At 45.8% G+C, this 27,063-nt stretch overlaps 1 protein-coding gene across 2 annotated transcripts in view; it reads left to right on the top strand.

Moving 5' to 3' along the window:
* Positions 1-19,694: 19,694 nt before the first annotated feature.
* GLTPD2 (glycolipid transfer protein domain containing 2) overlaps positions 19,695-27,063 on the top strand; it is a 29,149-nt gene continuing 21,780 nt past the window's right edge. For both annotated transcript variants that reach the window (XM_082256668.1, XM_082256667.1), the window contains exon 1: positions 19,695-19,887. In XM_082256668.1, the coding sequence (XP_082112794.1) occupies positions 19,782-19,887 (106 nt within the window). In that variant the 5' untranslated portion in view covers positions 19,695-19,781. The remainder of the gene's footprint in view (positions 19,888-27,063) is intronic.

The raw sequence follows: 27,063 nt of genomic DNA, 5'->3' as shown, positions 1-27,063 counted from the left end.
ATTCAAAGTCCCACATCCAATGTTCTCTCTAGCCCTTTCAACAATTAGGGATGATACCTCTTTGTCACAATAAGCAACTTAAATTCACACCATTCCACATAATTTCCTAAACATGGTGATGTAAGGAGGAGGGTTATGAGTTGGGTTAGGGGGAGCATCACCTGTTTGGTTAGGGCTAAAAGATATTAGCTTTAGGAAGAGGGTTAAGTGTTGCGTTAGGGGGAGGACTGGTTGTTGAATTAGGTTTTGGGTCGAGGGTTAAAGTGGAATTCAAGCCTAACACTAACTATTCTTAAAAATGTCCCCTTCCTCCTACCTATCCTGTGTGAAAAAGATCTGTATACTCACCTTTTTATAGTCCAGTCCAGTCTGGTCATGTTATCCTGCAGCTCCAATGCCCCTGTGTCATGGAGCGCTCAACAACGGCTGGAAATTCGGGGAGCTCTGATGTCCCCCATAGTCTGCCTGTTCTGTCCCCGCTACACGTTTCCCTGTGTGTAGCTCAACATGCAGCTAAACCCTCCTATTCTGCAATAAGCCAGACTCAGACTGGGTTCATAATTGTGTGATCAAAGACATCACATGCGATTTGCACCGCATTGCTGTGCAGATCACATGCGATATCTGTGCAATGCAAATTCAGCCATATAACCTGTATGGCTGAAATCCCATCATATTCGTACCAAAATGGAGCAGGGCCCTTTTTTTGGTCCGCACTTGAATCAGATGGCATGGGTGTTCACAATGGGCGGACACCCATTGCTCCTGGGGCTGCTCTCCCAGGAATGGCATCCATAACTCCCCATTGCCCTGGGGTTGGAAAGTCCCTGCCCTGGTGTATATATCTGGAGGGCTCCAATCCAGACCCTCCCCCCAAATCTGCTGCCTGATCTCCCGGTATTGATCCGCAGACACAGTCCTGGGGATTACTGAAAGGGCGGTCCGTAACAGCCCCTAGAACTCTGATACCAGGTCCATATACAGAATCTGATGGGGTGACCAATGTCTGCTAAACCGAGCTTGGATCCCGGAGGTGGTTTGGATATGTTCACAGGAAGGAAGCACTATCCCACCGCTTGCCACCAATATCATGGAACTGACTCACACTGTGCTTGAGTGCTTCAAGCAGTATACTGCTTCCTCTAGTCTTGAACATAGATTTCAGATATTATAGCCACAATATACAAGACTAGCTGACATTAGCTTGTAAAAACCTGAAACACTTATTTGACCATTCACACAGAATATATATCCTACAGGAGGACATCCCCCTCCTGATCATTTTACTGTAACAATACAAACTTCACCCAGGAAACAAAATTACCATAGCTAAACATTAAGTTAATTAAACTAGCCACCTGAATGATCAGGGATTTCATTCCAGGTCAGACTTGCCAGCATCAAACTCAAAAATTACAATACATATTATGCTAAGTATAAACACAGAACATCTTCAGACAGTAGCAGGAGACCCCAGTAGCAGACTGTTCACCTCTGACCTACAATACAGTAGTCTGAGGCAAAGCTCTTTTGCTGCAAATCAAAAGATTTCTTAAAGGATATTGTGGATAAATATTACTGTCCCATTTGAAGTAATCCAAACCATATTCTCAGTGTCCATTAGGTAGTTGTCCATAATTTTCTTTGAAACCCTGTGCCCCTAATAGACACAAGATGACTTACATATAAGAGGGACTTGGGGAGCTGAGACATGGATTTCCCAACCTCTCTAAGGTAAGCTGGGTACCATGGTCCCCCCCCAACCAAAGTGACTCCCGTCACAGCTTGAATTCCACTTTAGTTTTTGGGTTTGGGCTTAGTTGGAGGGTTAAGTGTTGGGTAAGGGGGAGGGCTAAGTGTTGATTTAGGGTTTAGGTGAAGGGTTAAGTGTTAGCTAAGGGGGAGGGTTAAGTGTTGAGTTAGGGTTTAGGTAGAGGGTTAAGTCTTAGGTAAGGGTTTAGGTGGAGGGTTAAGACCGGCCAAAGATGAAGCGAATTTCTTACCTGCAACCACAATTCCCTATTCAACCCAGACAACGTTGACAGGGGAATCCCTCCTGCTGAACCATTGTGTTCTCTCAGCTGGGTGCAGGGGAAGCCATCCCTGCTCAGAGAACGCAGTGATTATTGCTAGCAGCTATACCAGCGGCTAGAGATAATTACATGTAAAATCCGGCAGGCTGGTTGTACCGAAGTTCATTGATCGATCAACTTGGGTACATTCAACCTGCCCATACATGGTTTGAATCTTGGTCGGTTACTTCTGAACTGAATGTGGTCGGCTTAATTGTTGAGTTGGAGGATAGTTATATGTTGAGTTAGGGTTTTGAAGGTGGGTTAACCACTTTTCCGCTGAGTACCGTAGTACTACTGTGGCAAAGTGGCTCGTTATCGTCTGACGACGTAGACCTATGTCGCCAGACTCCTCCCCCTGTAGGCGGCGCTCGCGCGCCGCCGGAGGCGCGCTCCCGCTGTTTTCATTCACAGCGGGAGTCGGGCCAGGGGAGGAGCAGCGGTGATCGTCACTGCTCTGCCCCGATTGTCGGGAAATCCAGTTTGGAGATCCGCCCGCCTGTGTAAACAGAGCGGGCAGATCTCCTAAGTGACAGGGAGTGACAGATCGGAGTGTTCAGCATAGCTGAACATCCGATCTGTCCCTGGCTCACTCAGTCACCTCCCCCCACACACGTTAGTAAGCACCAGGCATACATTAACCCCTCCCTCTCCAATAAAATTAACCCCTTCCCTGCCAGTGTCATTTTTACAGTAACAGTGCATATTTATAGCACTGATTACTGCTGTAATGTCCCTGGTACCCCCAAAAGTGTCAAAAATGTCAGTCAAGGGTCCGATCTGTCCGCCGCAATGTCGCAGTCCCGCAAAAAAAATCGCAGATCGCCGCCATTACGCGTTAAAAAAAACACCAAAAATGACAGAAATCTTTCCCATAGGTAATAAACGCAACAACTTTTGCGCAAACCAATCAAAATATGCTTATTGCGATTTTTTTTTACCAAACATGGGTAGCAGAAAATAAATTGGCCAAAAATTTAAAAATAATTGGTTTTTACATCTTTTTTGGGGGGAATTTCATATAAAAAAATGTTAAAAATATTGTTATTTTTTCAAAATAAACGCTCTTTTTTTGTTTATAGCGCAAAAAGTAAAAATCGCACAGGTGATCAAATACCACCAAAAGAAAGCTCTGTTTGTGGGAAAAAAAGGACGTAAATTTCGTTTGGGTACGGCGTTGCATGACCGCGCAATTGTCAGTTAAATTTGCACAGGGCCGAATCGCAAAAAGTGGCCCAGACGTAAGACAGCAAAATGCTCTAGTGGTAAAGTAGTTAAATGTTGAGTTATGGGTTTAGAAGGTGGGTTAAATGTTGAGTTAGGGTTTTGAAGGTGGGTTAAATGTTGAGTTAGGGTTTTGAAGGTGGGTTAAATGTTGAGTTAGGGTTTAGAAGGTGGGTTAAATGTTGAGTTAGGGTTTAGAGGGTGGGTTAAATGTTGAGTTAGAATTTATAAGTAGGGATGATCGAACTTTTGAAAAGTTTGGTTCGACCAGAACACCCGAACTTCCCGAAAGTTCGGCCCCGGATTTCAGAACCCCATTGAAATCAATGGGACCCGAACTTCGGTAATCAAAAAACACCATTTTAAAGCCCTAAAACCCAATAAATGCACCTAAAAAGCGCCTAGGGTTCTGGGTCATGCCCCAGGGACTATTAATCACACAAAAAAAAGTTCTTAAAAATTTTCATTTTTGATAGAGAGCCAATTATTGAAAAAAATTATTGAAAAAAAAAAAAGATTTCTTTGGATTTAGTGTCTGGGGGTCTAAAAAGTGTACCTGTGAAGTTTAAGCTCCGTAGCATGTCCAGAACCAGAAAAAAAAAAAGATTGTTTGTATTAGAATTGCAGTAGAGCAGGATAGTGGCTCTGCTATTTTCACACCCGGTCGTTTTTCTTGCAGGCGTTTATTGGGCTTTTTTGTGGACGTCTTTGGAGGCAGGCATGACATCTGAACTTCTGTGTAGGGGTATATATACACACCTACATGTATGTATATATACACATACACATATATAGGTGTGAAAGTACATAATATGTACCTATATGTGTGTATGTGTATAAATCCATATAAGTGTGTGTGTATATATACCCCTATACAGAAGTTCAGGTGTTATGCCTGCCTCTTAAGACTCCCAAAAAATGCCCAAAAAAAATGCCTGCAACAACACACCTGGGCGTTTTTGTTGCAGGCGTTTTTTTGGGCATTTTTTGGGCGTCTTTGGAGGCAGGCATAACATCTGAACTTCTGTGTAGGGGTATATATACACACACACATGTATGTATATATACACATACACATATATAGGTGTGAAAGTAGCAGAACCCTATGCCTGCGCTAAAGAAATAATTTGCAGGCATGGGGCTCCTATCACACCTATATGTGTGTATGTGTATAAATACATATAAGTGTGTGTGTATATATACCCCTATACAGAAGTTCAGATGTTATGCCTGCCTTCAAAGACGCCCAAAAACAAATTCCTGCAACAACACACCTGGGCGTTTTTGTTGCAGGCGGTTTTTTTGGGCATTTTTTGGGCGTCTTTGGAGGCAGGCATAACATCTGTACTTCTGTATAGGGGTATATATACACACACACTTATATGTATTTATACACATATAAGTCATGGTCATGCCTACCTTCAAAGACAAACAAAACGCCTGCAACAAAAACGGCCAGGTGTGAAAGTAGCGGAGCCACTATCCTGCTCTACTGCAATTCTAATAGAAACAATCTTTTTTCTATGGCGGTCACCCTGACATGGAAGGGTTTGGTCACCCTGCCATAGCAGTCAGAGTCAGTTAACCCTACACTACACTACAGTCCCCCTGACATTTAACACTTTCCCTACAGAAACTAGATTATTAAATCTAACTATAGTGGAAAATAGTACCCTAACTACACTAGATATCCCTTTCCTCACACTAATAATTGCTAAATGACACTTTGAAGCAGGAGTAACAGAACTGCTTCCACTCTCTTCCACATCCCTGTATTACAGTGCTAGAGATTTGGCGGGGCTATGTTATATACTGGGGGGCGTATTCACTACTGATTGGCTTCTGGGCCCCCTAGTCACTCCAATCACATTCCTAGCATCCTCCTGCCCCCTCAATTGGCTTTTACTGATGGTTCTGGTTCAATCACGGGCTTTTAAAGCCCAGTTCCTGTCCCATTGCATTTTGGTCGGTTCTGGTTGCCGAATTCCAAACTTTTTCAGCAAAAAGTTCGAAATTCGGTCGAATTTCGAACAGTCAATGTTCGGGTCGAACCGATGGTCGACCCGAACAGTTCGATCGTCCCTATCTATAAGGAGGGTTAAATGTTGAGTTAGGGTTTTGAAGGTGGGTTAAATGTTGAGTTAGGGTTTAGAAGGTGGGTTAAATGTTGAGTTAGGGTTTTGAAGGTGGGTTAAATGTTGAGTTAGGGTTTAGAAGGTGGGTTAAATGTTGAGTTAGGGTTTTGAAGGTGGGTTAAATGTTGAGTTAGGGTTTAGAAGGTGGGTTAAATGTTGAGTTAGGGTTTATAAGGAGGGTTAAATGTTGAGTTAGGGTTTTGAAGGTGGGTTAAATGTTGAGTTAGGGTTTAGAAGGTGGATTAAATGTTAAAACAAATATCTAGAGACAAAGTAGGGGTTTCAGGCTAATTTGAGAGAAGGAAGACCAGAGAACCAATATATTAAAATAGAATCATTTATTGATATATCTAAAATAAGATTTGTATCCACAGGGGGATGTATAATGACACATATAAAACATCCCTCATATATAAGACATGTATTAAAAACCACAGCACAGAAATATCTCCCTGTTATGGGAGCAATACATGCTTCAAGCTGATGTTGGTGCAAGAAGTCTTTGATGATATTCGGTTTGTGGGTCCCAATGAGCCAACGTGTTTCGCATCAGGCTTCGTCAGGGCCAGAGAGACCGAGCAATACCGATATTTCTGCAGTGTACAATTGTAACAAAGAAAAAGGCATTAATAATACATAATAGCAGTATATTGATATTGTCATCATTATTTATATACTGTGGAGCACATATCTTAGTGGAGCCCACGTGGATGTCCCCAGATTACTGACCTTGCTGTATATGGAGATTAGGATGACAGGTAGGGAGAATCACAGTCCCTATGGTTAGGTATACAATTACAGGTGTCAGGCTTTGTCTATATTACTCTCCTAGATGGATAATATGGAGCCCCCATATATAACGGTGACAATCATTCCATCCTGTCCTCTGTAAGGATTTATTTCCTATTCCTGGTTCACAGAGCCAAGGGGAACATGATAAACGGGCTGTAAAACATTAATGTATTTATCAAAAACATGTTGGTGGGAAGGAAAGTGTTTATATTTGAAAATATCCATGTATATCAGAATAGAGAATTTTTTATTTATTTTATATTTAAAACACTTTTTTACCCACCTCTTGTGTTATAATTTATTTAGCTCCCCTAGGGACACACTTGTCCTACTCAAACATAGAGTCCACCTTATTAAGGAATAGGGAGTATACCAAACAATGTCAGGTTATATGCTATGGAAGAATTTCAAAGAGGACTCATTACATAATGAAAAGCGGAACCAGGGGGGAGAAAAAGAAAAGAAGGAGAAGGAATGGTAAAGGGGGAAGAGGAAGGAGGAGGGGGGAGGGGGGAAGGGGGAGGGGAGGAGAAGAAGAAGGGGGGGAAAGAAGAGGGAGAAAAAGGGGGGTGGGGGAGGGGAGGGAAGGGGGAGGGGGGAAGGGGAAAGGGAAGAAGAGGAGAAGGGTGGAAAGATAGGAGGGAAAAAGAAAAACAGGAAAGGGAGAGAACATAGACAGAAACTAAGGGAATGGAGACTTGGTGATAATACAGATGCTCATATTAAGCAATCCATATAAAGGGACACATACCTTCCAAATAGTCCACTGTAAATATATGGAGGTAGGCTCTAGAATGGTTTAGGTTATGCACCATTCAGAGTCATGATACCCATTAATGACCCTATAAGTAGCCTATAAGGGTTTTGAAGGTGGGTTAAATGTTGAGTTAGGGTTTTGAAGGTGGGTTAAATGTTGAGTTAGGGTTTAGAAGGTGGGTTAAATGTTGAGTTACGGTTCTGAAGGTGGGTTAAATGTTGAGTTAGGGTTTTGAAGGTGGGTTAAATGTTGAGTTAGGGTTTTGAAGGTGGGTTAAATGTTGAGTTAGGGTTTAGAAGGTGGGTTAAATGTTGAGTTACGGTTCTGAAGGTGGGTTAAATGTTGAGTTAGGTTTTAGAAGGTGGGTCAAATGTTGAGTTACGGTTTTGAAGGTAGGTTAAATGTTGAGTTAGGGTTTAGAAGGTGGGTTAAGTGTTGAGTTAGTGTTAGATTGAGGGTTAAGTGTTTTGTGCTAGTGTTAGGTGTAGGCGGAGGGGGTTTTACTGTTATGCATAGGTTGTAACTTTTGACACTTTACTTTGTTATTTCACATTGATCTCAGCCCCACACTACAAACTAACAGCCCTGAGCTCCTGATGTAGAGAACATAGGCCGCTCCAGCAGATGTCCTCTGACGAAACGTGTAGAGTGGAGTCGAATACATCATACGTCATTTCCGGTTTTTGGAGCTCGGGCCGTGGAACGCGGAAGCTAACCGGCTAGCACGCTGATCTATAGCAGCCGATACTGTGAGTTACTACGTGTCCTTGTTCTATTGACTACATTTATACTTAACATCATGGGGTTTCCTTTTTTCGCTTGAGCACATAGATAACCTGCATTTTGCTTATCTGGACTGGAGGGAACCCCGGATATTCTTTCCAACTTTGCTATAGTACCAAACCAAGCAAACAGGTCGTATATAGGGTGCAACACCTAGTGGCCACACTGGTGTACACACTCTTTTTTCTATTCTTATTGGAACTTTGTTTCTATTAATTTCAACAAAGTTCCTTCACTATTTTGCACTCAGCACTTTCAGGAAGAAGTTTTTATTTATTTATTTTCACCTTTATATATCAATTATATACTTTGGGAATATGGTGAGCACCATACCCTCACTTGAACCCGCACTGTACATTATTTCTGTTTTGGAATAAAATTTATCACCGTTTTTATTCTTTTATTTATTGCACCTAGCAGTTTATTTATTTATGGTACATTGTCCGGTCTAGGACAAGAATTGAGTACCTTCCCCAGTGGAGTGGGACAATTTCATCACTTTTGCACTTTATAATTATAATTTAGACAATTTTGATTTGTCACTTGTGCACTTTATATTTAAAGCTACACAATTTCTGGTTTCACTATTGGTCTGGTACACCATTTGTGTTTAGCACTTCATTATCGATAGGTAGCGCCTTTATCAACCTCTTTGTTTTCTATGTCATATAGGTATTCGAAAAGAAACGAAAAATGTCAAATAAGTTCCAATATTTCTGGTCAGTGGAACCTAAAAAAAAAATCAGTGACCCATTGCCAACACGGACTCAGCACTTCAGTAGATACCGTTGTAACAAAATCAGAACTGGATAAATGAATGGCCATTACCCAATGAAGAGCTGCTAAACCTTTGACTAGTTTCCTTCAAAGGTGCTTCCTCCAATGCATTGTGTTCCTGCTGTCTCATTTATATCATTGTACTGGGATCAGATCCTATCTGGGACATGTAGCTTGTGCTTACCTCAGCCAACCCGTATCTTGGACTTTATCCCATCATATTCAGCAGTTTCTATGTGTTGTACATTGTTGGCGATATGAGTTAAGCTATCATCGCCTGTTGTGTCTAGAGACATTCTAGAAGTTCTGTAGGGAAAATTTGCAGCACATATAGGTTGTGTGTATGAGTCACTTAATTGTGCAAGCTCTTGTGTAGTTTCTGTACAATGTCTGCTTATTTAAAATGCCATAGGACTCAGAAAAGATATACATGAAAAAATATAATAATATATAAACATACGTATAAAATGTGTTCTTTCCTAAAGTTGTTTTTATCCCCTTAACCACTTAAGCCCCGGAAGATTTTACCCCCTTCCTGACCAGGGGGTATTTTGTGATTCGGCACTGCGTGACTTTAACGGACAATTGCGCGGTCGTGCGACGCTTTATCTAAACGAATTTGGCGTCCTTTTTTTCCCACAAACAGAGCTTTCTTTTGGTGGTATTTGATCACCTGTGCGATTTTTTGATCACGCGCTATAAACAAAAAAAGAGCGTAAATTTTGCAAAAATAGCAATATTTTTCACATTTTGTTATATGAAATTCCCCCCCCCCACCCAAAAAATGTAAAAATCAAAATTTTTTAACATTTTCGGCCAATTTGTTTTATGCTACCCATGTTTGGTAAAAAAAAAAATCGCAAAAAGCGTATTTTGATTGGTTTGCGCAAAAGTTATCGCGTTTACTAACAAAGGGAAAGATTTTTGTCATTTTTGTTGTTTTTCTTTTAACGCGTAATGGCGGCGATCTGCGATTTTTTTTGCGGTACTGCGACATTGCGGCGGACAGATCGGACCCTTGACTGACATTTTTGAGACTTTTGGGGTTACCAGTGACATTTCTACAGTAATCAGTGCTATACATATGCACTGTTACTGTAAAAATACACTGGCAGTGAAGGGGTTAACTTTTTTTGAAAGGGAGGGGCTATGTGTGTCCCTAGGGGCGTGCTTTCTACTGTGATTGGCTGTGGCTTCAGATGTATGAAGAGTGATCAACGGTTCTACATAGTAGAATCGTATGATCATCCTTCATACACAGGGGAGAATGACAGACAGCTTGTTTACACAAGCCGCCTGCCTTTCTCCCTCTCCCCCGCCGATCGCAGAGTGACCGGCGGACATCGGGTCCGCCGGTCACACACGCGGGGGGTCCGTGACCACGCGGGAGCGCGCCTCCGGGGGCGCGCGCTCGCTCCCTAGACCCTCACAGGCTAGTGACGTAGCCCTACGTCACTTTGCCTGTGAGGGGCTGACTGCCGACGTAGATCGGCGTTAGGCAGTCGGCAAGTGGTTAACCACTTAAGCCCCGGAGGATTTGGCTGCTCAAAGACCAGGGCCTATTTTGCGATTCGGCACTGCGTGGCTTTAACGGACAATTGCGCAGTCGTGCGACGCTGTACCCAAATGAAATTGAAGTCCTTTTTTTCCCACAAACAGAGCTTTCTTTTGGTTGTATTTGATCACCTGTGCGATTTTTACTTTTTGCGCTATAAACATAAAAAGAGTGACAATTTTGAAAAAATAACAATATTTTTCAAATTTTTTTATATGAAATTCCCCCCACCCCCAAAAAAATGTAAAAATCTAAATTTTTTAACATTTTAGGCCAATTTGTTTTCTGCTACATATATGAAAAAATTGCAATAAGCGTATTTTGATTGGTTTGCGCAAAAGTTATTGCGTCTACTAACTACGGGAAAGATTTGTATCATTTTTATTGTTTTTTTTTTTTTACTAGTAATGGCGGCGAGCTGCGATTTTTTTTGCGGGACAGCGACATTGCGGTGGACAGATCGGACACTTGACTGACATTTTTGACACTTTTGGGGGGACCAGTGACATTACTACAGTAATCAGTGCTATATATATGCGCTGTTACTGTAAAAATGACACTGGCAGGGAAGGGGTTGACTTTATTGGTGATCAGTGGGTTAAATGTATCCCTAGGGGTGTGCTTCTAACTGTGGGGGGGCGTGGCTTGTGATGTAACTACAGAGACATACGATCCTACATAGCAGGATCGTATGATCTCTGCAGTTACATCAGGGAGAATGACAGGCGGCTTTGTTTACATCAGCCGCCTGCCTTTCTCCCTCTCCAGTAGGAGATCGCGAGTGGCCGGCGGACATCGGAGCCACCGGTCACTCACGCGGGGAAGGCAGGCTCGTGGGCGAGCGACGTAGCCCTATGTCGTTTTGCCTGTAGGGGGCTGACTGCCGCCGTAAATAGTCGTGCGGCGGTCGGCAAGCGGTTAATGAACAGAAGTCCTTGAAGCTCAGTTGCCCAGAACAAATTTAGCAGCTTCAGTATGAATCAAAATAAGATCTGATATATGCCAAGGTGCCACATCCCTGATAGCTGCATTGAAAAAGAAAAAACAAGGATTGGGATCGTGTCGTGATGTCAGAAGGGGGCGGTGTCACCGGATGACATAGCCAGGTGGCCCCACCCCTTGCCTATATATGAAATGTCAAAACGTGGAGCAGGTATACGGTGGGAGGCCTCCCAGGAGGTGAGAGCGTTTTTAATTTTTTCTATTGTTTTGGGTCGGTTGGCGGCGTGATTGACACTATTTTTTTATTTTTGTTTTTTTAATAAAGGATTTGTCAAAAACTGTCTCCTGTGGTTATTACTTTCTTACACTTTTTTGGTGAATGGGTAGGGGTACCCAATACCCATTCACATGGGGGGGTGGTATCTGGGGCCACCTTGTTAAAGGGGCTTCCAGGGTCCGACAGCCACAGCCCAGAATTGTTAGGAAGAGGCCCTTGTCCCCATCAACATGGGGACAAGGTGCTTTGGGGTGGGGGCGCCCTGCCCTAAAGAACCCAACCCCCCATGTTGAGGGCATGTGGCCTGGTATAGTTCAGGAGTGGGGGTGCTCCTTCGTCCCCCGTCCCCCCTTTCCTGACCTGCCAGGCTGCATGCCCAGATAAGGGTCTGGTATAGATTTTGGGGGGCCAAAAAAAAAAAAAATGTATGGGGTTCCATATGGACGAGGGGAGCCCCACGTCATTTTTTCCTTTATTTTTTTTAATAGCCAGGTTCTGGCTATTGTAACTGCGAGTCATTTCAAATGGGATTTGACTTGTTTTTTTTTTTTTTTTCTTAAGAAATGTCATTTTTGCTGCAGCACAGATAAGGGCCCTAGATATAAGGCTAGCTAGATATAAGCTGTATGTAGATATCTCTCAGACAAAAACCTCAAGTTTAAACTATACAGGGACCAAAAGTCCATATCCAGTGTGGAGACACCCCATTAATACCTAACGTGCCAAAGTGTAGTAGGTCCTCCGTCTGCCCGTACCACCAGGAACAGCCCAAAATGTATTCTGCTAAATTTATTTGGTGAATGGAGCAAATGTATTCTGCAGGAAACAATAACCTTTTTGTAAAGGTCCAAGTCCAAGGTATTTAGTCCAAGTCCAAGGTCCAGTCCAAGGCAGTGGGGGCTGGTGCTCAAAATTTTTTTTGGGGGGGGCGCAAAAAGAAAAATGTAATAGGTATTGCTTCGCGGCAAGAAAGGGGCCTTCAGTAATCAAGGAACAGTGCCTAATTACTGTAGCCACAACTCATGGCACATTAGCATGGGGTTAATTGTCAACAGTACTCTATAGAATGGTAATCAGTGAGAAGAGTGCTCTATACATCTATACATACCTCCCAACTTTTGAACTTGGCAATGAGGGACACTAAAAGAGGAATACAACCTCGGCAAATTGTGGGTGTGGCCAATTGCGTAGCAGTGGGAGGAGCTTAAGGGATAGGGTAAACAAAACCCAGACTTCCTAGTACTCATAAAATATGCTTTGATTGCTCAGCCTACCTTAAAGAAGAGCTTCATTAAAATAGTCAGCGACTGCATAGCAACCAGCAACTGTTGAGACAATGAAGACTTTGGTGAGAAGTATATAATGTACAGTATTGTGTATATAGTGCAGGAGAGTGTAATGTACAAAATGCAGGAGACAGGAGTATGTAATGTGCAGAGCGCAGGGGACAGGAGTGTAATGTACAGAGCGCAGGGGACAGGAGTGTAATGTACAGAGGGCAGGGGACAGGAGTGTAATGTACAGAGGGCAGGGGACAGGAGTGTAATGTACAGAATGCAGGAGACAGGAGTGTAATGTACAGAGCGCAGGAGACAGGAGTATGTAATGTGCAGAGCGCAGGGGACAGGAGTGTAATGTACAGAGCGCAGGGGACAGGAGTGTAATGTACAGAGGGCAGGGGACAGGAGTGTAATGTACAGAGGGCAGGGGACAGGAGTGTAATGTACAGAATGCAGGAGACAGGAGTGTAATGTACAGAGCGCAGGGGACAGGAGTATGTAATGTGCAGAGCGCAGGGGACAGGAGTGTAATGTACAGAGCGCAGGGGACAGGAGTATGTAATGTACAGAGCGCAGGAGACAGGAGTATGTAATGTGCAGAGCGCAGGGGACAGGAGTGTAATGTACAGAGCGCAGGGGACAGGAGTGTAATGTACAGAGGGCAGGGGACAGGAGTGTAATGTACAGAGGGCAGGGGACAGGAGTGTAATGTACAGAATGCAGGAGACAGGAGTGTAATGTACAGAGCGCAGGGGACAGGAGTATGTAATGTGCAGAGCGCAGGGGACAGGAGTGTAATGTACAGAGCGCAGGGGACAGGAGTGTAATGTACAGAGCGCAGGAGACAGGAGTGTAATGTACAGAGCGCAGGGGACAGGAGTGTAATGTACAGAGCGCAGGGGACAGGAGTGTAATGTACAGAGCGCAGGGGACAGGAGTATGTAATGTGCAGAGCGCAGGGGACAGGAGTGTAATGTGCAGAGCGCAGGGGACAGGAGTGTAATGTACAGAGCGCAGGGGACAGGAGTGTAATGTACAGAGCGCAGGGGACAGGAGTGTAATGTACAGAGGGCAGGGGACAGGTGTGTAATGTACAGAGCGCAGGAGACAGGAGTATGTAATGTGCAGAGCGCAGGGGACAGGAGTGTAATGTACAGAATGCAGGGGTCGGACTCTGCACCATCCACCCCCCAGCTCTATACACCCCAAATGCCCACCCCAGCTCCATACACCCCCCTAGCTCCATCCCTCCCCCAGCTACACACCCCCCCTCAGCTACACTCACCCCCTTCCCAGCCTCCCTTCCCAGCTCTATCCATCCCAAACACCCTGCCCAGCTCCATATACCCCAGATGCCCAACAAAGCTCCATACACCCCCCAGCTCCATACACCACAAATGGCCACCACAGCTCCATCCACCCCCCCTAGCTACATCCCTCCCCCCAGCTTCATACACCCCAAATGCCCACCCCAGCTCCATACACCCCTCTCCTAGCTACATCCCTCCGTCAGCTCATTCCACCCCCCCTCCAGCTACATTCACCCCCTTCCCAACCTCCCTTCCCAGCTCTATCCATCCCAAACACCCACCCCAGCTCCATTTACCCCAAATACCCAACAAAGCTCCATCTACCCCCCAGCTCCATACACCCCAAATGCCCACCCCAGCTCCATCCACCCCCCCTGGCTAAATACCTCCCCAGGTCCATCCACCCCCCCCCCCCCAGCTACATCCCTCCCCCAGCTCTATCCACCCCAAATGCCCACCCCAGCTCCACACATCCCCCCGGTCCATCCAACCCCCCAGCTACATCCCTCGCCCAGCTACATCCACCCCAGCTCCATACAACCCCCCGGCTAAATCCCTCCCCTAGGTCCATCCATCCACCCCCCCCCCAGCTACATCCTCCCCAAATGCCCACCCAAGCTCCATACACCCCCCTGGCTAAATCCCTCCCCCAGGTTCATCCACCCCCCCAGCTACATCCACCCCAGCTCCATACACCCCCCCAGTTAAATCCCTCCCCCAGGTCCATCCATCCACCCCAGCTCCAAACAAACCCCCCCAGCTACATCCACCCCTCCCCCCCGGTTAAATCCCTCCCCCAGGTTCATCCATCCACCCCAGCTCCAAACAAACCCCCCCCAGCTACATCCACCCATCCCCCCCGGTTAAATCCCTCCCTCAGGTCCATCCATCCACCCTGCTCCAAACAAATCCCCCCCCAGCTACATCCACCCCAGCTCCAAACAACCCCCCCAGCTACATCCACCCCTCCCCCCCGGTTAAATCCCTCCCCCAGGTACATCCATCCACCCCAGCTCCAAACAAACCCCTCCCCCCAGCTACATCCACCCCTCCCCCAGGTACATCCATCCACCCCAGGTCCAAACAAACCCCCCCAGCTACATCCACCCCTCCCCCAGGTACATCCATCCACCCCAGCTCCAAACAAACCCCTCCCACCAGCTACATCCACCCCTCCCCCAGGTACATTCATCCACCCCAGCTCCGAACAAACCCCCCCCAGCTACATCCACCCCTCCCCCAGGTACATCCATCCACCCCAGCTCCAAACAAACCCCCCCCCAGCTACATCCATTCACCCCAGCTCCATACAACCCAACCCCCCCCCCCTCCCTCGGCTAACACCGCAGCAAGAGGTAGGGAGTTCCAAAAGGGACACTAACCTCTGGGGAGACAAGGAGATCCAGAGAGTAGACAGATGACAGGGATCGCAGAGACCTCAACTCCCGGGTCCCGCTGCACCCGCCCGCAGGTCCTGCTACTCGGCACTTCCTGTTTGTGTCAGGGGAAGATAACTCCGCGGCCGCCCGACACAGACGGTAGTTAAAAAGTGCAGGAGTGAATCTCGCTGCAGCATTAACTACAGACTGTGTCAGGCGGCCGCTGAGTTATCTTCCCCTGACAGAACGGTTCCTCTGATTGTCCCCCGCTGCAGCGATCGCGGCCGGCGCTGAGATGCACGATCGGGAGGCGGAGCTGGGAGGAGGAGGAGGGGGGAGAAGAGATGGCGGCCACATTTTCCGGGACTTCAGCCCGGCTCCCGGGACCGCGGGACTCCCGCCAAATTGCGGCACAGTCCCGCGGAATCCGGGACGGTTGGGGGGTATGTCTATACACTGCTCATAAACAGTGTACAGATAGCAGCGCACACAGCCAGTACAGAACTACAAGTCCCAGCCGCTCTAAGCTGCTCCTTTAAACTTCTCCTGATAGCAGCACACATCAGCAGTCCCAGTGTCCAGATAGCAGCATGCCACCAATAGAGAACTACAAGTCCCAGCATTCAGTTAGCAGCATGGAACCAACACAGAACTACAAGTCCCAGTGCCGATATAGCAGCACACATAGCCAGTACAGAATTGCAAGTCCCAGCATCCCCAGTGTGCAGACAGCAGCACACACAGCCAGTAGAGGACTACAAGTCCCAGCAGTCCCAGTGTGCAGACAGCAGCACAAACAGCCAGTAGAGGACTACAAGTCCCAGCAGTCCCAGTGTGCAGAGAGCAGCACACACAGCCAGTAGAGGACTACAAGTCCCAGCAGTCCCAGTGTGCAGATAGCAGCACACACAGCCAGTAGAGGACTACAAGTCCCAGCAGTCCCAGTGTGCAGACAGCAGCACAAACAGCCAGTAGAGAACTACAAGTCCCAGCAGTCCCAGTGTGCAGAGAGCAGCACACACAGCCAGTAGAGGACTACAAGTCCCAGCAGTCCCAGTGTGCAGACAGCAGCACACACAGCCAGTACAGAACTGCAAGTCCCAGCATCCCCAGTGTGCAGATAGCAGCACACACAGCCAGTAGAAGACTACAAGTCCCAGCAGTGCCAGTGTGCAGACAGAAGCACACACAGCCAGTACAGAACTGCAAGTCCCAGCATCCCCAGTGTGCAGACAGCAGCACAAACAGCCAGTAGAGGACTACAAGTCCCAGCAGTCCCAGTGTGCAGACAGCAGCACACACAGTCAGTAGAGGACTACAAGTCCCAGCAGTCCCAGTGTGCAGACAGCAGCACACACAGCCAGTAGAGGACTACAAGTCCCAGCATTCAGTTAGCAGCATGGAACCAACACAGAACTACAAGTCCCAGTGCCGATATAGCAGCACACATAGCCAGTACAGAATTGCAAGTCCCAGCATCCCCAGTGTGCAGACAGCAGCACACACAGCCAGTAGAGGACTACAAGTCCCAGCAGTCCCAGTGTGCAGACAGCAGCACAAACAGCCAGTAGAGGACTACAAGTCCCAGCAGTCCCAGTGTGCAGAGAGCAGCACACACAGCCAGTAGAGGACTACAAGTCCCAGCAGTCCCAGTGTGCAGATAGCAGCACACACAGCCAGTAGAGGACTACAAGTCCCAGCAGTCCCAGTGTGCAGACAGCAACACAAACAGCCAGTAGAGGACTACAAGTCCCAGCAGTCCCAGTGTGCAGAGAGCAGCACACACAGCCAGTAGAGGACTACAAGTCCCAGCAGTCCCAGTGTGCAGACAGCAGCACACACAGCCAGTACAGAACTGCAAGTCCCAGCATCCCCAGTGTGCAGATAGCAGCACACACAGCCAGTAGAAGACTACAAGTCCCAGCAGTGCCAGTGTGCAGACAGAAGCACACACAGCCAGTACAGAACTGCAAGTCCCAGCATCCCCAGTGTGCAGACAGCAGCACAAACAGCCAGTAGAGGACTACAAGTCCCAGCAGTCCCAGTGTGCAGACAGCAGCACACACAGTCAGTAGAGGACTACAAGTCCCAGCAGTCCCAGTGTGCAGATAGCAGCACACACAGCGTGTAGAGGACTACAAGTCCCAGCAGTCCCAGTGTGCAGACAGCAGCACACACAGCCAGTAGAGGACTACAAGTCCCAGCAGTCCCAGTGTGCAGAGAGCAGCACACACAGCCAGTAGAGGACTACAAGTCCCAGCAGTCCCAGTGTGCAGACAGCAGCACACACAGCCAGTAGAGGACTACAAGTCCCAGCAGTCCCAGTGTGCAGACAGCAGCACAAACAGCCAGTAGAGGACTACAAGTCCCAGCAGTCCCAGTGTGCAGAGATCAGCACACACAGCCAGTAGAGAACTACAAGTCCCAGCAGTCCCAGTGTGCAGACAGCAGCACACACAGCCAGTACAGAACTGCAAGTCCCAGCATCCCCAGTGTGCAGATAGCAGCACACACAGCCAGTAGAAGACTACAAGTCCCAGCAGTGCCAGTGTGCAGACAGAAGCACACACAGCCAGTAGAGGACTACAAGTCTGAGCCGCTGTAAGCTGCTCCTTTAAACCTCTGATAGCAGCACACATCAGCAGTCCCAATGTCCAGATAGCAGCATGGAGCCAATACAGAACTACAAGTCCCAGCACCAATATAGCAGCACACACACCCAGTACAGAACTACAAGTCCCAGCAGCTCTAAGCTGCTCCTTTAAATCTCCTTCACAATCTCATTAATGGTTTCTTTGAAATATGTCATTGAGCATTTTCTCCTAATCCTGTAAAAGGGTTCACAGACTAGGCAGCTGCTTTTCCTTCTACCCCAAAAGTGGACAAAAGTGGAGCTGGCGATACAATTCATATAAACCCAGGGGGCAGACAGTGTATAAAATAATGAATCGGAGGTGAGACATGATCCTTGTTACAATAAATCCTAGTTTTATAGCTGGATTTATAGGATGCACATGTGGGTCAATAGGATAAAGCTGCAGAGCGGGCTAAAGCAATGCAGAGTAGTGGGAGAAAACACACAAGGCAGCGGCTTCACTTTCACTTACCTGCTCCTGGCTGACTGGAGACGTCTCGTGACCGCCGACCACGCTGCTCCTCCTCGCTCTGAGTCTGACGGCGGGCGGGAACTGGGAAGGTGAGTGAGTCAGAGTGACTGACGCACGCCCCGTCCCCATGACGACATCCGACGGGAGTCCTGAATGATTGGTCCGGACCAATCACAAGACTAGAAGTGTAGAAAGGGGAGTGTTGGGGCGCATTGCTCTGCGCCCTGGTGACACCCAGAAGGCCGCCAATCGGCGCCTCTGCTTTAACCACGTGGGATGCCAAACACTGACAGGCTGACCCCCCACCCCTTCAACCTCTGCACCAATGCCGGCAGCACTCGTACTTCTATTTCTAAAGACAACCTCTGTATATGATGCTGAGCACGTGTGTTCAATTTCTTTGACTGACCATGGCGAGGTCTGTTCTGAGTGGAACCTGTCCTGTTAAACCGCTGTATGGTCTTGACCACTGTGCTGCAGCTCAGTTTCAGGGTCTTGGCAATCTTCTTATAGCCTAGGCCATCTTTATGTAGAGCAACAATTCTTTTTTCACATCATCAGAAAGTTCTTTGCCATGAGGTGCCATGTATAACTTCCAGTGACCAGTATGAGAGAGTGAGAGTGATAACACCAAATTTAACACACCTGCTCCCCATTCATACCTGAGACCTTGTAACACTAATGAGTCACATGACACCGGGGAAGGAAAATGGCTAATTGGGCCCAATTTGGACATTTTCACTTAGGGGTGTACTCACTTTTGTTGCCAGCGGTTTAGACATTAATGGCTGTGTGTTGAGTTATTTTGAGGGGACAGCAAATTTACACTGTTATACAAGCTGTACACTCACTACTTTACATTGTAGCAAAGTGTCATTTCTTCAGTGTTGTCACATGAAAAGATATAATAAAATATTTACAAAAATGTGAGGGGTGTACTCACTTTTTTGAGATACTGTATGATATATGGACTGTATGCTTTATTTTCAATATCACTTTATTTAGGAATGTTGTAGTATTCATTTATTTTCATTGGCACAACACTTTATTTCTGTTGTATTATCTGATATTGTGTGTAGTGAAAACACTGTTGGTGTTGGCAGCAATTGGGTGGTTTATTATTTTTCATTATACCTTTCATTATTTATGACACCATATGATTGCGCTGATTTTGTTTTTGACGGCACTAGTTAAGTGATGAGTTGTACTTCACTGAACAAATCAATGAAATTTTTATATCTCTTCCCACTAGGGCTGACCCTGCCGATCGGAGGGGTAAAGGTTGAATCCTTATCAGCGTCAACTGCATTGTGAAAGACACCAGTGATTGTCACAGAATCAGGAAACGACAGCTGTCTCGGCATGGCGAACCCATAGATCTGGAGCTAATCATGTCAAATTCGTCTCCTACACACATGGGTTGCCACAAAATCATTCGTCTTACCCTCCCGCTACTGTTGATATTCCTCTTCCTCTACCTCAGCATCAGCCGGCTCCGTAAGTAACCTTTGGGGTATCTCTTTTTATTTTATTGTAAGATTCAGGGATGATTCAAAGTTAAACAGCTTTTGGTGGCCATCTGATTCAGCAAATGTCCACCCCAGCTTTTAACCAGTAGCCGACCACCCCACATACATACAGTGCCTTGCGAAAGTATTCGACCCCCTTGAACTTTGCGAACTTTTGCCACATTTCAGGCTTCAAACTTAAAGATATAAAACTGTAATTTTTTGTGAAGAATCAACAAGTGGGACACAATCATGAAGTGGAACGAAATTTATTGGATATTTCAAACTTTTTTAACAAATAAAAAACTGAAAAATTGGGCGTGCAAAATTATTCAGCCCCTTTACTTTCAGTGCAGCAAACTCTCTCCAGAAATTCAGTGAGGATCTCTGAATGATCCAATGTTGACCAAAATGACTAATGATGATAAATAGAATCAACCTGTGTGTAATCAAGTCTCCGTATAAATGCACTGTGATAGTCTCAGAGGTCCGTTTAAAGCGCAGAGAGCATCACAAAGAACAAGGAACACACCAGGCAGGTCTGAGATACTGTTGTGGAGCCGGATTTGGATACAAAAAGATTTCCCAAGCTTTAAACATCCCAAGGAGCACTGTGCAAGCGATAATATTGAAATGGAAGGAGTATCAGACCACTGCAAAGTTCAAGGGGGGCCAAATACTTTCGCAAGGCACTGTATACTGCGGGCGGCAGCTCCTACAGGCGAAATCAATGGTACACAGGGAGAGTGATAGGTGTGGTGGGGGCAATTACTAACACCGATCCTTTGTATGGCTCTCTCTGCAGCAGCTAAGCCAACTTGAGGGAGAGGAGAAAAAGCCCGCTTCCAGCTGCTGGAGAAAAAGCCATACAGGAGATTGGTTCTACCAATTGCCCCCTACCGTCCTGATCACCCTGCCTGCCCACATCCAATTCACCCTGCTGTCCGGACCCTGTACAGGAGGGTTGGTGATACCCCCTTATCTTAGGGCTCAGGTAAGCAGGGCCGATCTCAGGTAAGCAGGGCCGAGAGCAGCAGCTCTCCTGGGTCTCTCTCTGTCTACTCAATGACTCACAAAGCAGTGGGAGCAATTGGCTCCTGCTGCTGTCAATCACAGCCAGTGAGCCAATGAGGAGCAAGCAGGGGGTGTGACCGAGCCACGTTCTGTATGTGAATGGACAATGTTCAAGCCTGCTTGAGTGCTCCCATAGCAAGAGGCTTGCTATTGGGGGCATTTAGCAGGGGGGAGGAGCCATAACCACTGGCGGGAGACCTAAAAAGAAGAGGATCAGGGCTGCTCCGTGCAAAACCAATACAGAGCAGGTAAATATGATATGTTTGTTATTATTTTTTATTTATTTATTTATTTTATTACAGCCATTAGAATCACTTTAACCACTTGCCGACTGCCGCACAACTATTTACGGCGGCAGTCAGCCCCTCACAGGCAAAGTGGCGTAGGGCTACGTCGCTCGCCTGTGAGGCTCTAGAGGGCGAGCGCGCGCCGCTGGAGGAGTGCTCCCACCCCCGCTCGCTCCCTAACATGTCCGCGCGTGTGACCGGCGGACCCGATTTCCGCCGGTCACTTGCGATCTCCCAGTGGAGAGGGAGAAAGGCAGGTGGCTGATGTAAACAAAGCCGCCTGTCATTCTCCCTGATCTAACTGCAGAGATCATACGATCCTGCTATGTAGGATCGTATGTCTCTGTTGTTACATCACTAGCCACATCCCTTTATAGTTAGAAGCATGCCCCTAGGGACACACTTAACCCCTGCATCACCAATAAAGTTAACCCCTTCCCTGCCAGTGTCATTTTTACAGTAACAGTGCATATGTATAGCACTGATTACTGTAGTAATGTCACTGGTACCCCCAAAAGTGTCAAAAATGTCAGTCAAGGGTCCGATCTGTCCGCCGCAATGTCGCAGTCCCGCAAAAAAAAAAAATCGCAGATCGTCGCCATTACTCGTTAAAAAAAAACAGCAAAAATGACAGAAATCTTTCCCTTAGTTAGTAAACGCAATAACTTTTGTGCAAACCAATCAAAATACGCTTATTTTTTACCAAACATATGTAGAAGAAAACAAATTGGCCAAAAATGTTAAAAAATTTTGATTTTTACTTTTTTTTTTTGGTATTTCATATAAAAATATGTGAACAATATTGTTATTTTTTCAAAATGTACTCTTTTTTTTTGTTTATAGCGCAAAAAGTAAAAATTGCACAGGTGATCAAATACCACCAAAAGAAAGCTCTGTTTGTGGGGAAAAAAGGACATCAATTTCATTAGGGTACAGCGTTGCATGACTGCGCATTTGTCCGTTAAAGTCACGCAGTGCCGAATCGCAAAATAGGCCCTGGTCAGGAAGGGGGTAAAAATCTTCCGGGGCTTAAGTAGTTATTAATAGGATAGAAGAGATCAGATCTATGGAATACCTCCACCATACAATTAATGACACTAAACAACTATATGACCTTGAATGGACTCCATGGTATTTATATAAATGCATTCATCCTATTCGGTAAAACTTAAATTTACCACTTTACCAATTCTATTTAAGCGATTTATTTTACCCCAACACTCGTGACATACTATAGTGATGGCCGACCATCTCCCTCTGAGAGGCAGGAGGGAGACCGAAGTAAAAAATGTTTTCCTTTTGTTTTTTCTCTCTCTCTACCTTAAGCTATTCTCCTTTTCTTTTTCTTTCTCTTTCTGCTGTTTTGCTTTGTATCCTGGTTTACATTTTTACATTGGATGGATATTTTTGTAAATGGAATTTATTACTACATACTAAAAGTTTATACTTATATTCTGTCTCTTTATATGCATCTGATTTTGTGATATTTAGAAAAATTATTTTCAATAAATGTTTATAAACAAAAAAAGAATCACTTTAGGTATGTAGAAGCAAAAATTTTTTTTTTTAAAGTCCAACTCAGGGAAACTTGAAAATTGGCCCTTGTAATAGGGCTGCATCCACACTGCGAGGGTTAACTGCTTAATTACCCAATCCTCCGCTCCCCCCGGCAGATGACATTCCCCCATGCTCCAGAGGTGGGGCTGTCCCTTGGAGTCAACATGTCCATTGCAAGATTGGTCCTAATGAAGTCCAGACCATAGATGGCTGGAGCATGGAGGAAAAAATGCTGTGGGGAGTAGTCTAGCAGTGGCGGGAGCACAGAAGCAGGTTAGTAAATCTAGACCTAAACGCAGCCCCCTTGCAATGGATAGTTTTCAAGTCTCCCGTAATTGGGCTTTAAGTTTTGGATAGAGCGGGGAAATGATAGATGGGAAACCCACAATTTTATGGTTATCTAAGAACAAGAGGTGAGGGTAAATCTTCCCCTGTGGACATCTCTTCTGTGGACAACTGTCTAAGAGTAGATTTCCTCTCTCTTATTTTGTGGCACTGGGATAGGAAGTGAAGGAAAATCCCATCAATGATACAAAAACAGTAAAAAATAACTTGAAAAAGCGTTTAACTCTTCCCTATTCTATCCAAAACAATAAAAAAAAAAAAAGTTTTGGCTCTACATACACTTTACATCATATTAGTGATCGACCAACATCGTTTTTTCATTGCCTATACCGATATTTTGGTCATCACGTATCGGTATCGGCCGATATGGGCCGATATTTTTGTACATTAAAAAAATACTCTTGTGGAGGCATCTGGGGGTCCAAGACCCCAAACCCCTCCTCTGCACTTAAAAGCATTCAAAACGCCAAGTTTGGCTGTTTTGAATGCTATCGTTTTTTTTTAAATTTGGCGCCGAGTACCCGGAAGTGATGTCATGACATCACTTGCGGGTTTTTACATGGAGACCCGAATGCGGCTTTGATCGGGTCTTCGGCGGCCATGCAGGCTGGTTGCCCGGGTCTCCCGGTGGGATGGGAGACCCGGGCGAGCCACGGAAGGCGGCGGGAGGGGGGGGACGTTCCCTCCCGCTCCTTGTAATGACAGCCGAGCTGTCTCAGCTGACCCTCGGCTGGAGGCATCACCCCGGTACAAGCACTTTCCGAAATATCGGCAATATCACTAACCTCCGGGGCCGATTCCGATATATCGGGGAAAATGCAGATCGGCCCCAGATATATCGGCTTTGCCGATAGGTGGTCGATGCCTACATCATATATACTGTACATACCTCCCAAAAGTCCATTCAGTAGGAATAGATGTTACATTTCAGGATACATACCCATTAGGCCTAACTAACTGAACATTTCCGAAGGTGTTATCTTTTAGAGCTACCATTTTATCCATGGAACATTGCTGATTTAGATCATTTATGACTTCTAATAAACCTGGGGGGTGCACTTGACTCCAAAGTCTAGTTATATTTACGGTAGTTTTACAGCTGATAGTAGGAGAATAATAATGCTCCTAAATGTGAAGGATAATTAGTCTTTTTCTAGGTAGTTTGTCTTGAACAGTGAAGAGCAAGTTGGGGTGTGGGGATTAGGAGTCAGAATACTTGATTCCAATAGGAACAAAGGGATTTACAGCACCATAGTACATGGGATAGTAGGCCACTAGACCAACAGAATCTCTAGTATTGAAGGGGGCAGGGGTTGTAAAGGGTAGAATTTTGATAGAAGAGGAAATAGTCAGTGTTAGGGGAGGAATATTGCCCCATCATTGGTGCCAGTAGGATGAATAGTGCCACATTGTTGGTATCTGTCAGAGGGATAGTGACCCATCATTGGTGTCAGTGAGAGCAAAAGTGCCCCATCATTGGTGTCCGTAGGAGGAATCTTGCCATATCATTGGTATCAGTGGGAGGGATAGTGCCACATCATGGGTGTCAGTGGGCAGAATAGTGGCCCATTGTTGGTCTCGGTGGGAGGAATAGTATCTCCTCATTGTTGTCAGTGGAAGAAATAATATCGTATTGTTGGTGTCACTGGAAGGTATGGTGCCCCCTCATTGGTATCAGAAAAATGTGCCCCATCATTGGTATCAGGAAAAATAGTGTCCTGTCATTGGTGTCAGTGGAAGAAATAGTGCCCCATCATAGACGTCAGCGGAAGAAATAGTGCCCCATCATTGGTGTTATGGAGATGAATATTTCCCCATTGTTGGTGTCAATAGAAGGATTAGCACCCCATCTTTGGTGTCCATGAAAGCAATAGTGTCCCATTTTTGGGGTCGGGGGCGGGGGGGGGGATAGTGCCCCATCATTGGTATCAGTGGGAGGAATAGTGCCCCATCATTGGTGTCAGAGGGAGGAATAGTGCCCCTTATTTTGTATCAGTGGGAGGATTAGTGCCTCATCTTTGGCATTAGAAAAATTGTGTCCCATTGTTTGTATCAGTGGTAGGCATAGTGCCCCATTTTTGGTGTCAGGGGAAGGAATAGTGCCCCATTGCTGGTGTCAGAGGGAGGCACAGGGCCGCTGATAGAGGAGGACCACCAGTCCTCCTGTAGGGGGCATGGGCACACAGGGGGGCCCTAACAGCATTGGGAATCGGTGCAGTCTGGCCGAGGAGCAATTACAGACAGAAGCCCAGTTTCTCCCGCTCCTGCCAGCTTTCAGCTGCTGCAGAGGGAGACACAGACACAGGCCATCATTCCTGTAATTGCTTCTCCGACACTGATCCTCCCTCCCTATGTCCCTGCTCCTGATTCCCCCCCCCCCTTGTGCCCCCATTTCACTGTGCATTCCCCCTCCCTCCTGCAGCGCTGCAGGCTTCCATATCCTATGAAAAAATAACAAATTGTAAAAAAATAAAATAAAAAAATAACAAACATTGTAATAAAAAAATTGTAAAATAAAATAATTGTAAACCTTTTTAACTTTGAGAAAATGTAAAAAAAAAAAAAAAACAATTAAAAATAGGGGTTAATTCACACAGCTTCTCTTTTATGTTTGTGTCTGCTAATAATGATTTTAGTGCATTTTTAGTGAAAATATTGTCTTGACATATTCGGGGGGGGGGGTGATGTCAGTGTGTGGAATAGTGCTCCATCATTTGGTATCAGTAAAAGGAATAGTTCCCCATTGTTGGTATTAGTAAAAGGATTAGTGTTCTATCATTGGTATCAGTGGAAGGAATAGTGCCCCATTCTTGGTGTCAGTGAAAGAAATAGTACCCCATCATAGGTTTTAGTAGAAAGAAAAGTGCCCCATCGTTGTTATCAGTGGGAGGAAAAGTGCACCATTGTTAGTATCAGTGGGAGTAATAGTGCCCCATTGTTGGTGCCAATGGGAGGCTTAGTGCCCCAAGGGCTGGTTAAGGGCAAGCAAAGCTGCATCTGACCACAGCCCAGTTTTGGGTCCACTGTCATCCCTATGTAAATTAAAAACTAGAAGAAAATTGTATAAACATACAGTTCAACACTGGGATTTAGGTGGCTAATGATTAGATTGAGTGTATAGGTTAAGGCTACCTGTGAAAGTGGACCTTTTTTTCTGCAGTCTTCTCTTCTCTATATGTGTTCAAAGTGCTGAATTTAAAAAGCTTGTCTTAGCTTTCAGAAAAAAGGGAGCAGAGAGCTGAAGTTACACACTGCAGAGCTCAGTGAGGAGAGCTCTGAGAGATAATTGGAGGGAAGGGACACACCCCCCTTGACAAAGCTCACAGGAACAGAGCTGGTGCTGTCAATCAGCTTGAGGTACCTCCCCTGTCACCATTTTTCTCTTGGTGTCAGGAAAAAATGTCAGAAGTGATTAATGCAGAAAGCAGAGGAACAAAGCAGCAGACAGAAATGACACTTAGTGTTTTTATTTGAGACACACTATAGAGCAGGGGTCCTCAAACTACGGCCCTCCAGCTGTTGTAGAACTACACATCACATGAGGCATTGTACAACTCTGACATTCACAGACATGACTAGGCATGATGGGAATTGTAGTTCCTGAACAACTGGAGGGCCATAGTTTGAAGACCCCTGGTGTAGAGGAATAGGTCAGAGGGATAGGCTTTGTTTATATTTCATGTCTGAGGTTTACAACTACTTTAAGAAGTTTACAGCAAGATAAAGACAGCAGAAAACATCACAGCACAACAATCTTTAATGTAAAACAGACCGGGTCAACTACAGTATATACATTGGTAGTGAAAGAACATTGAACTATTACTCATAAAAGGACCCTAATGATGAAGCATTACCCAAATATATATTTGTTAAAGTTTGCCAAGTGTGACCCATATGGTACT

Source organism: Pelophylax lessonae, assembly GCF_965119305.1.
Source record: "Pelophylax lessonae genome assembly, chromosome: 4".
Taxonomy (NCBI): Eukaryota; Metazoa; Chordata; class Amphibia; order Anura; family Ranidae; genus Pelophylax; species Pelophylax lessonae.
Note: the sequence above shows the minus strand (reverse complement) of the source record. Positions and strands in the feature narration are given on the sequence as shown.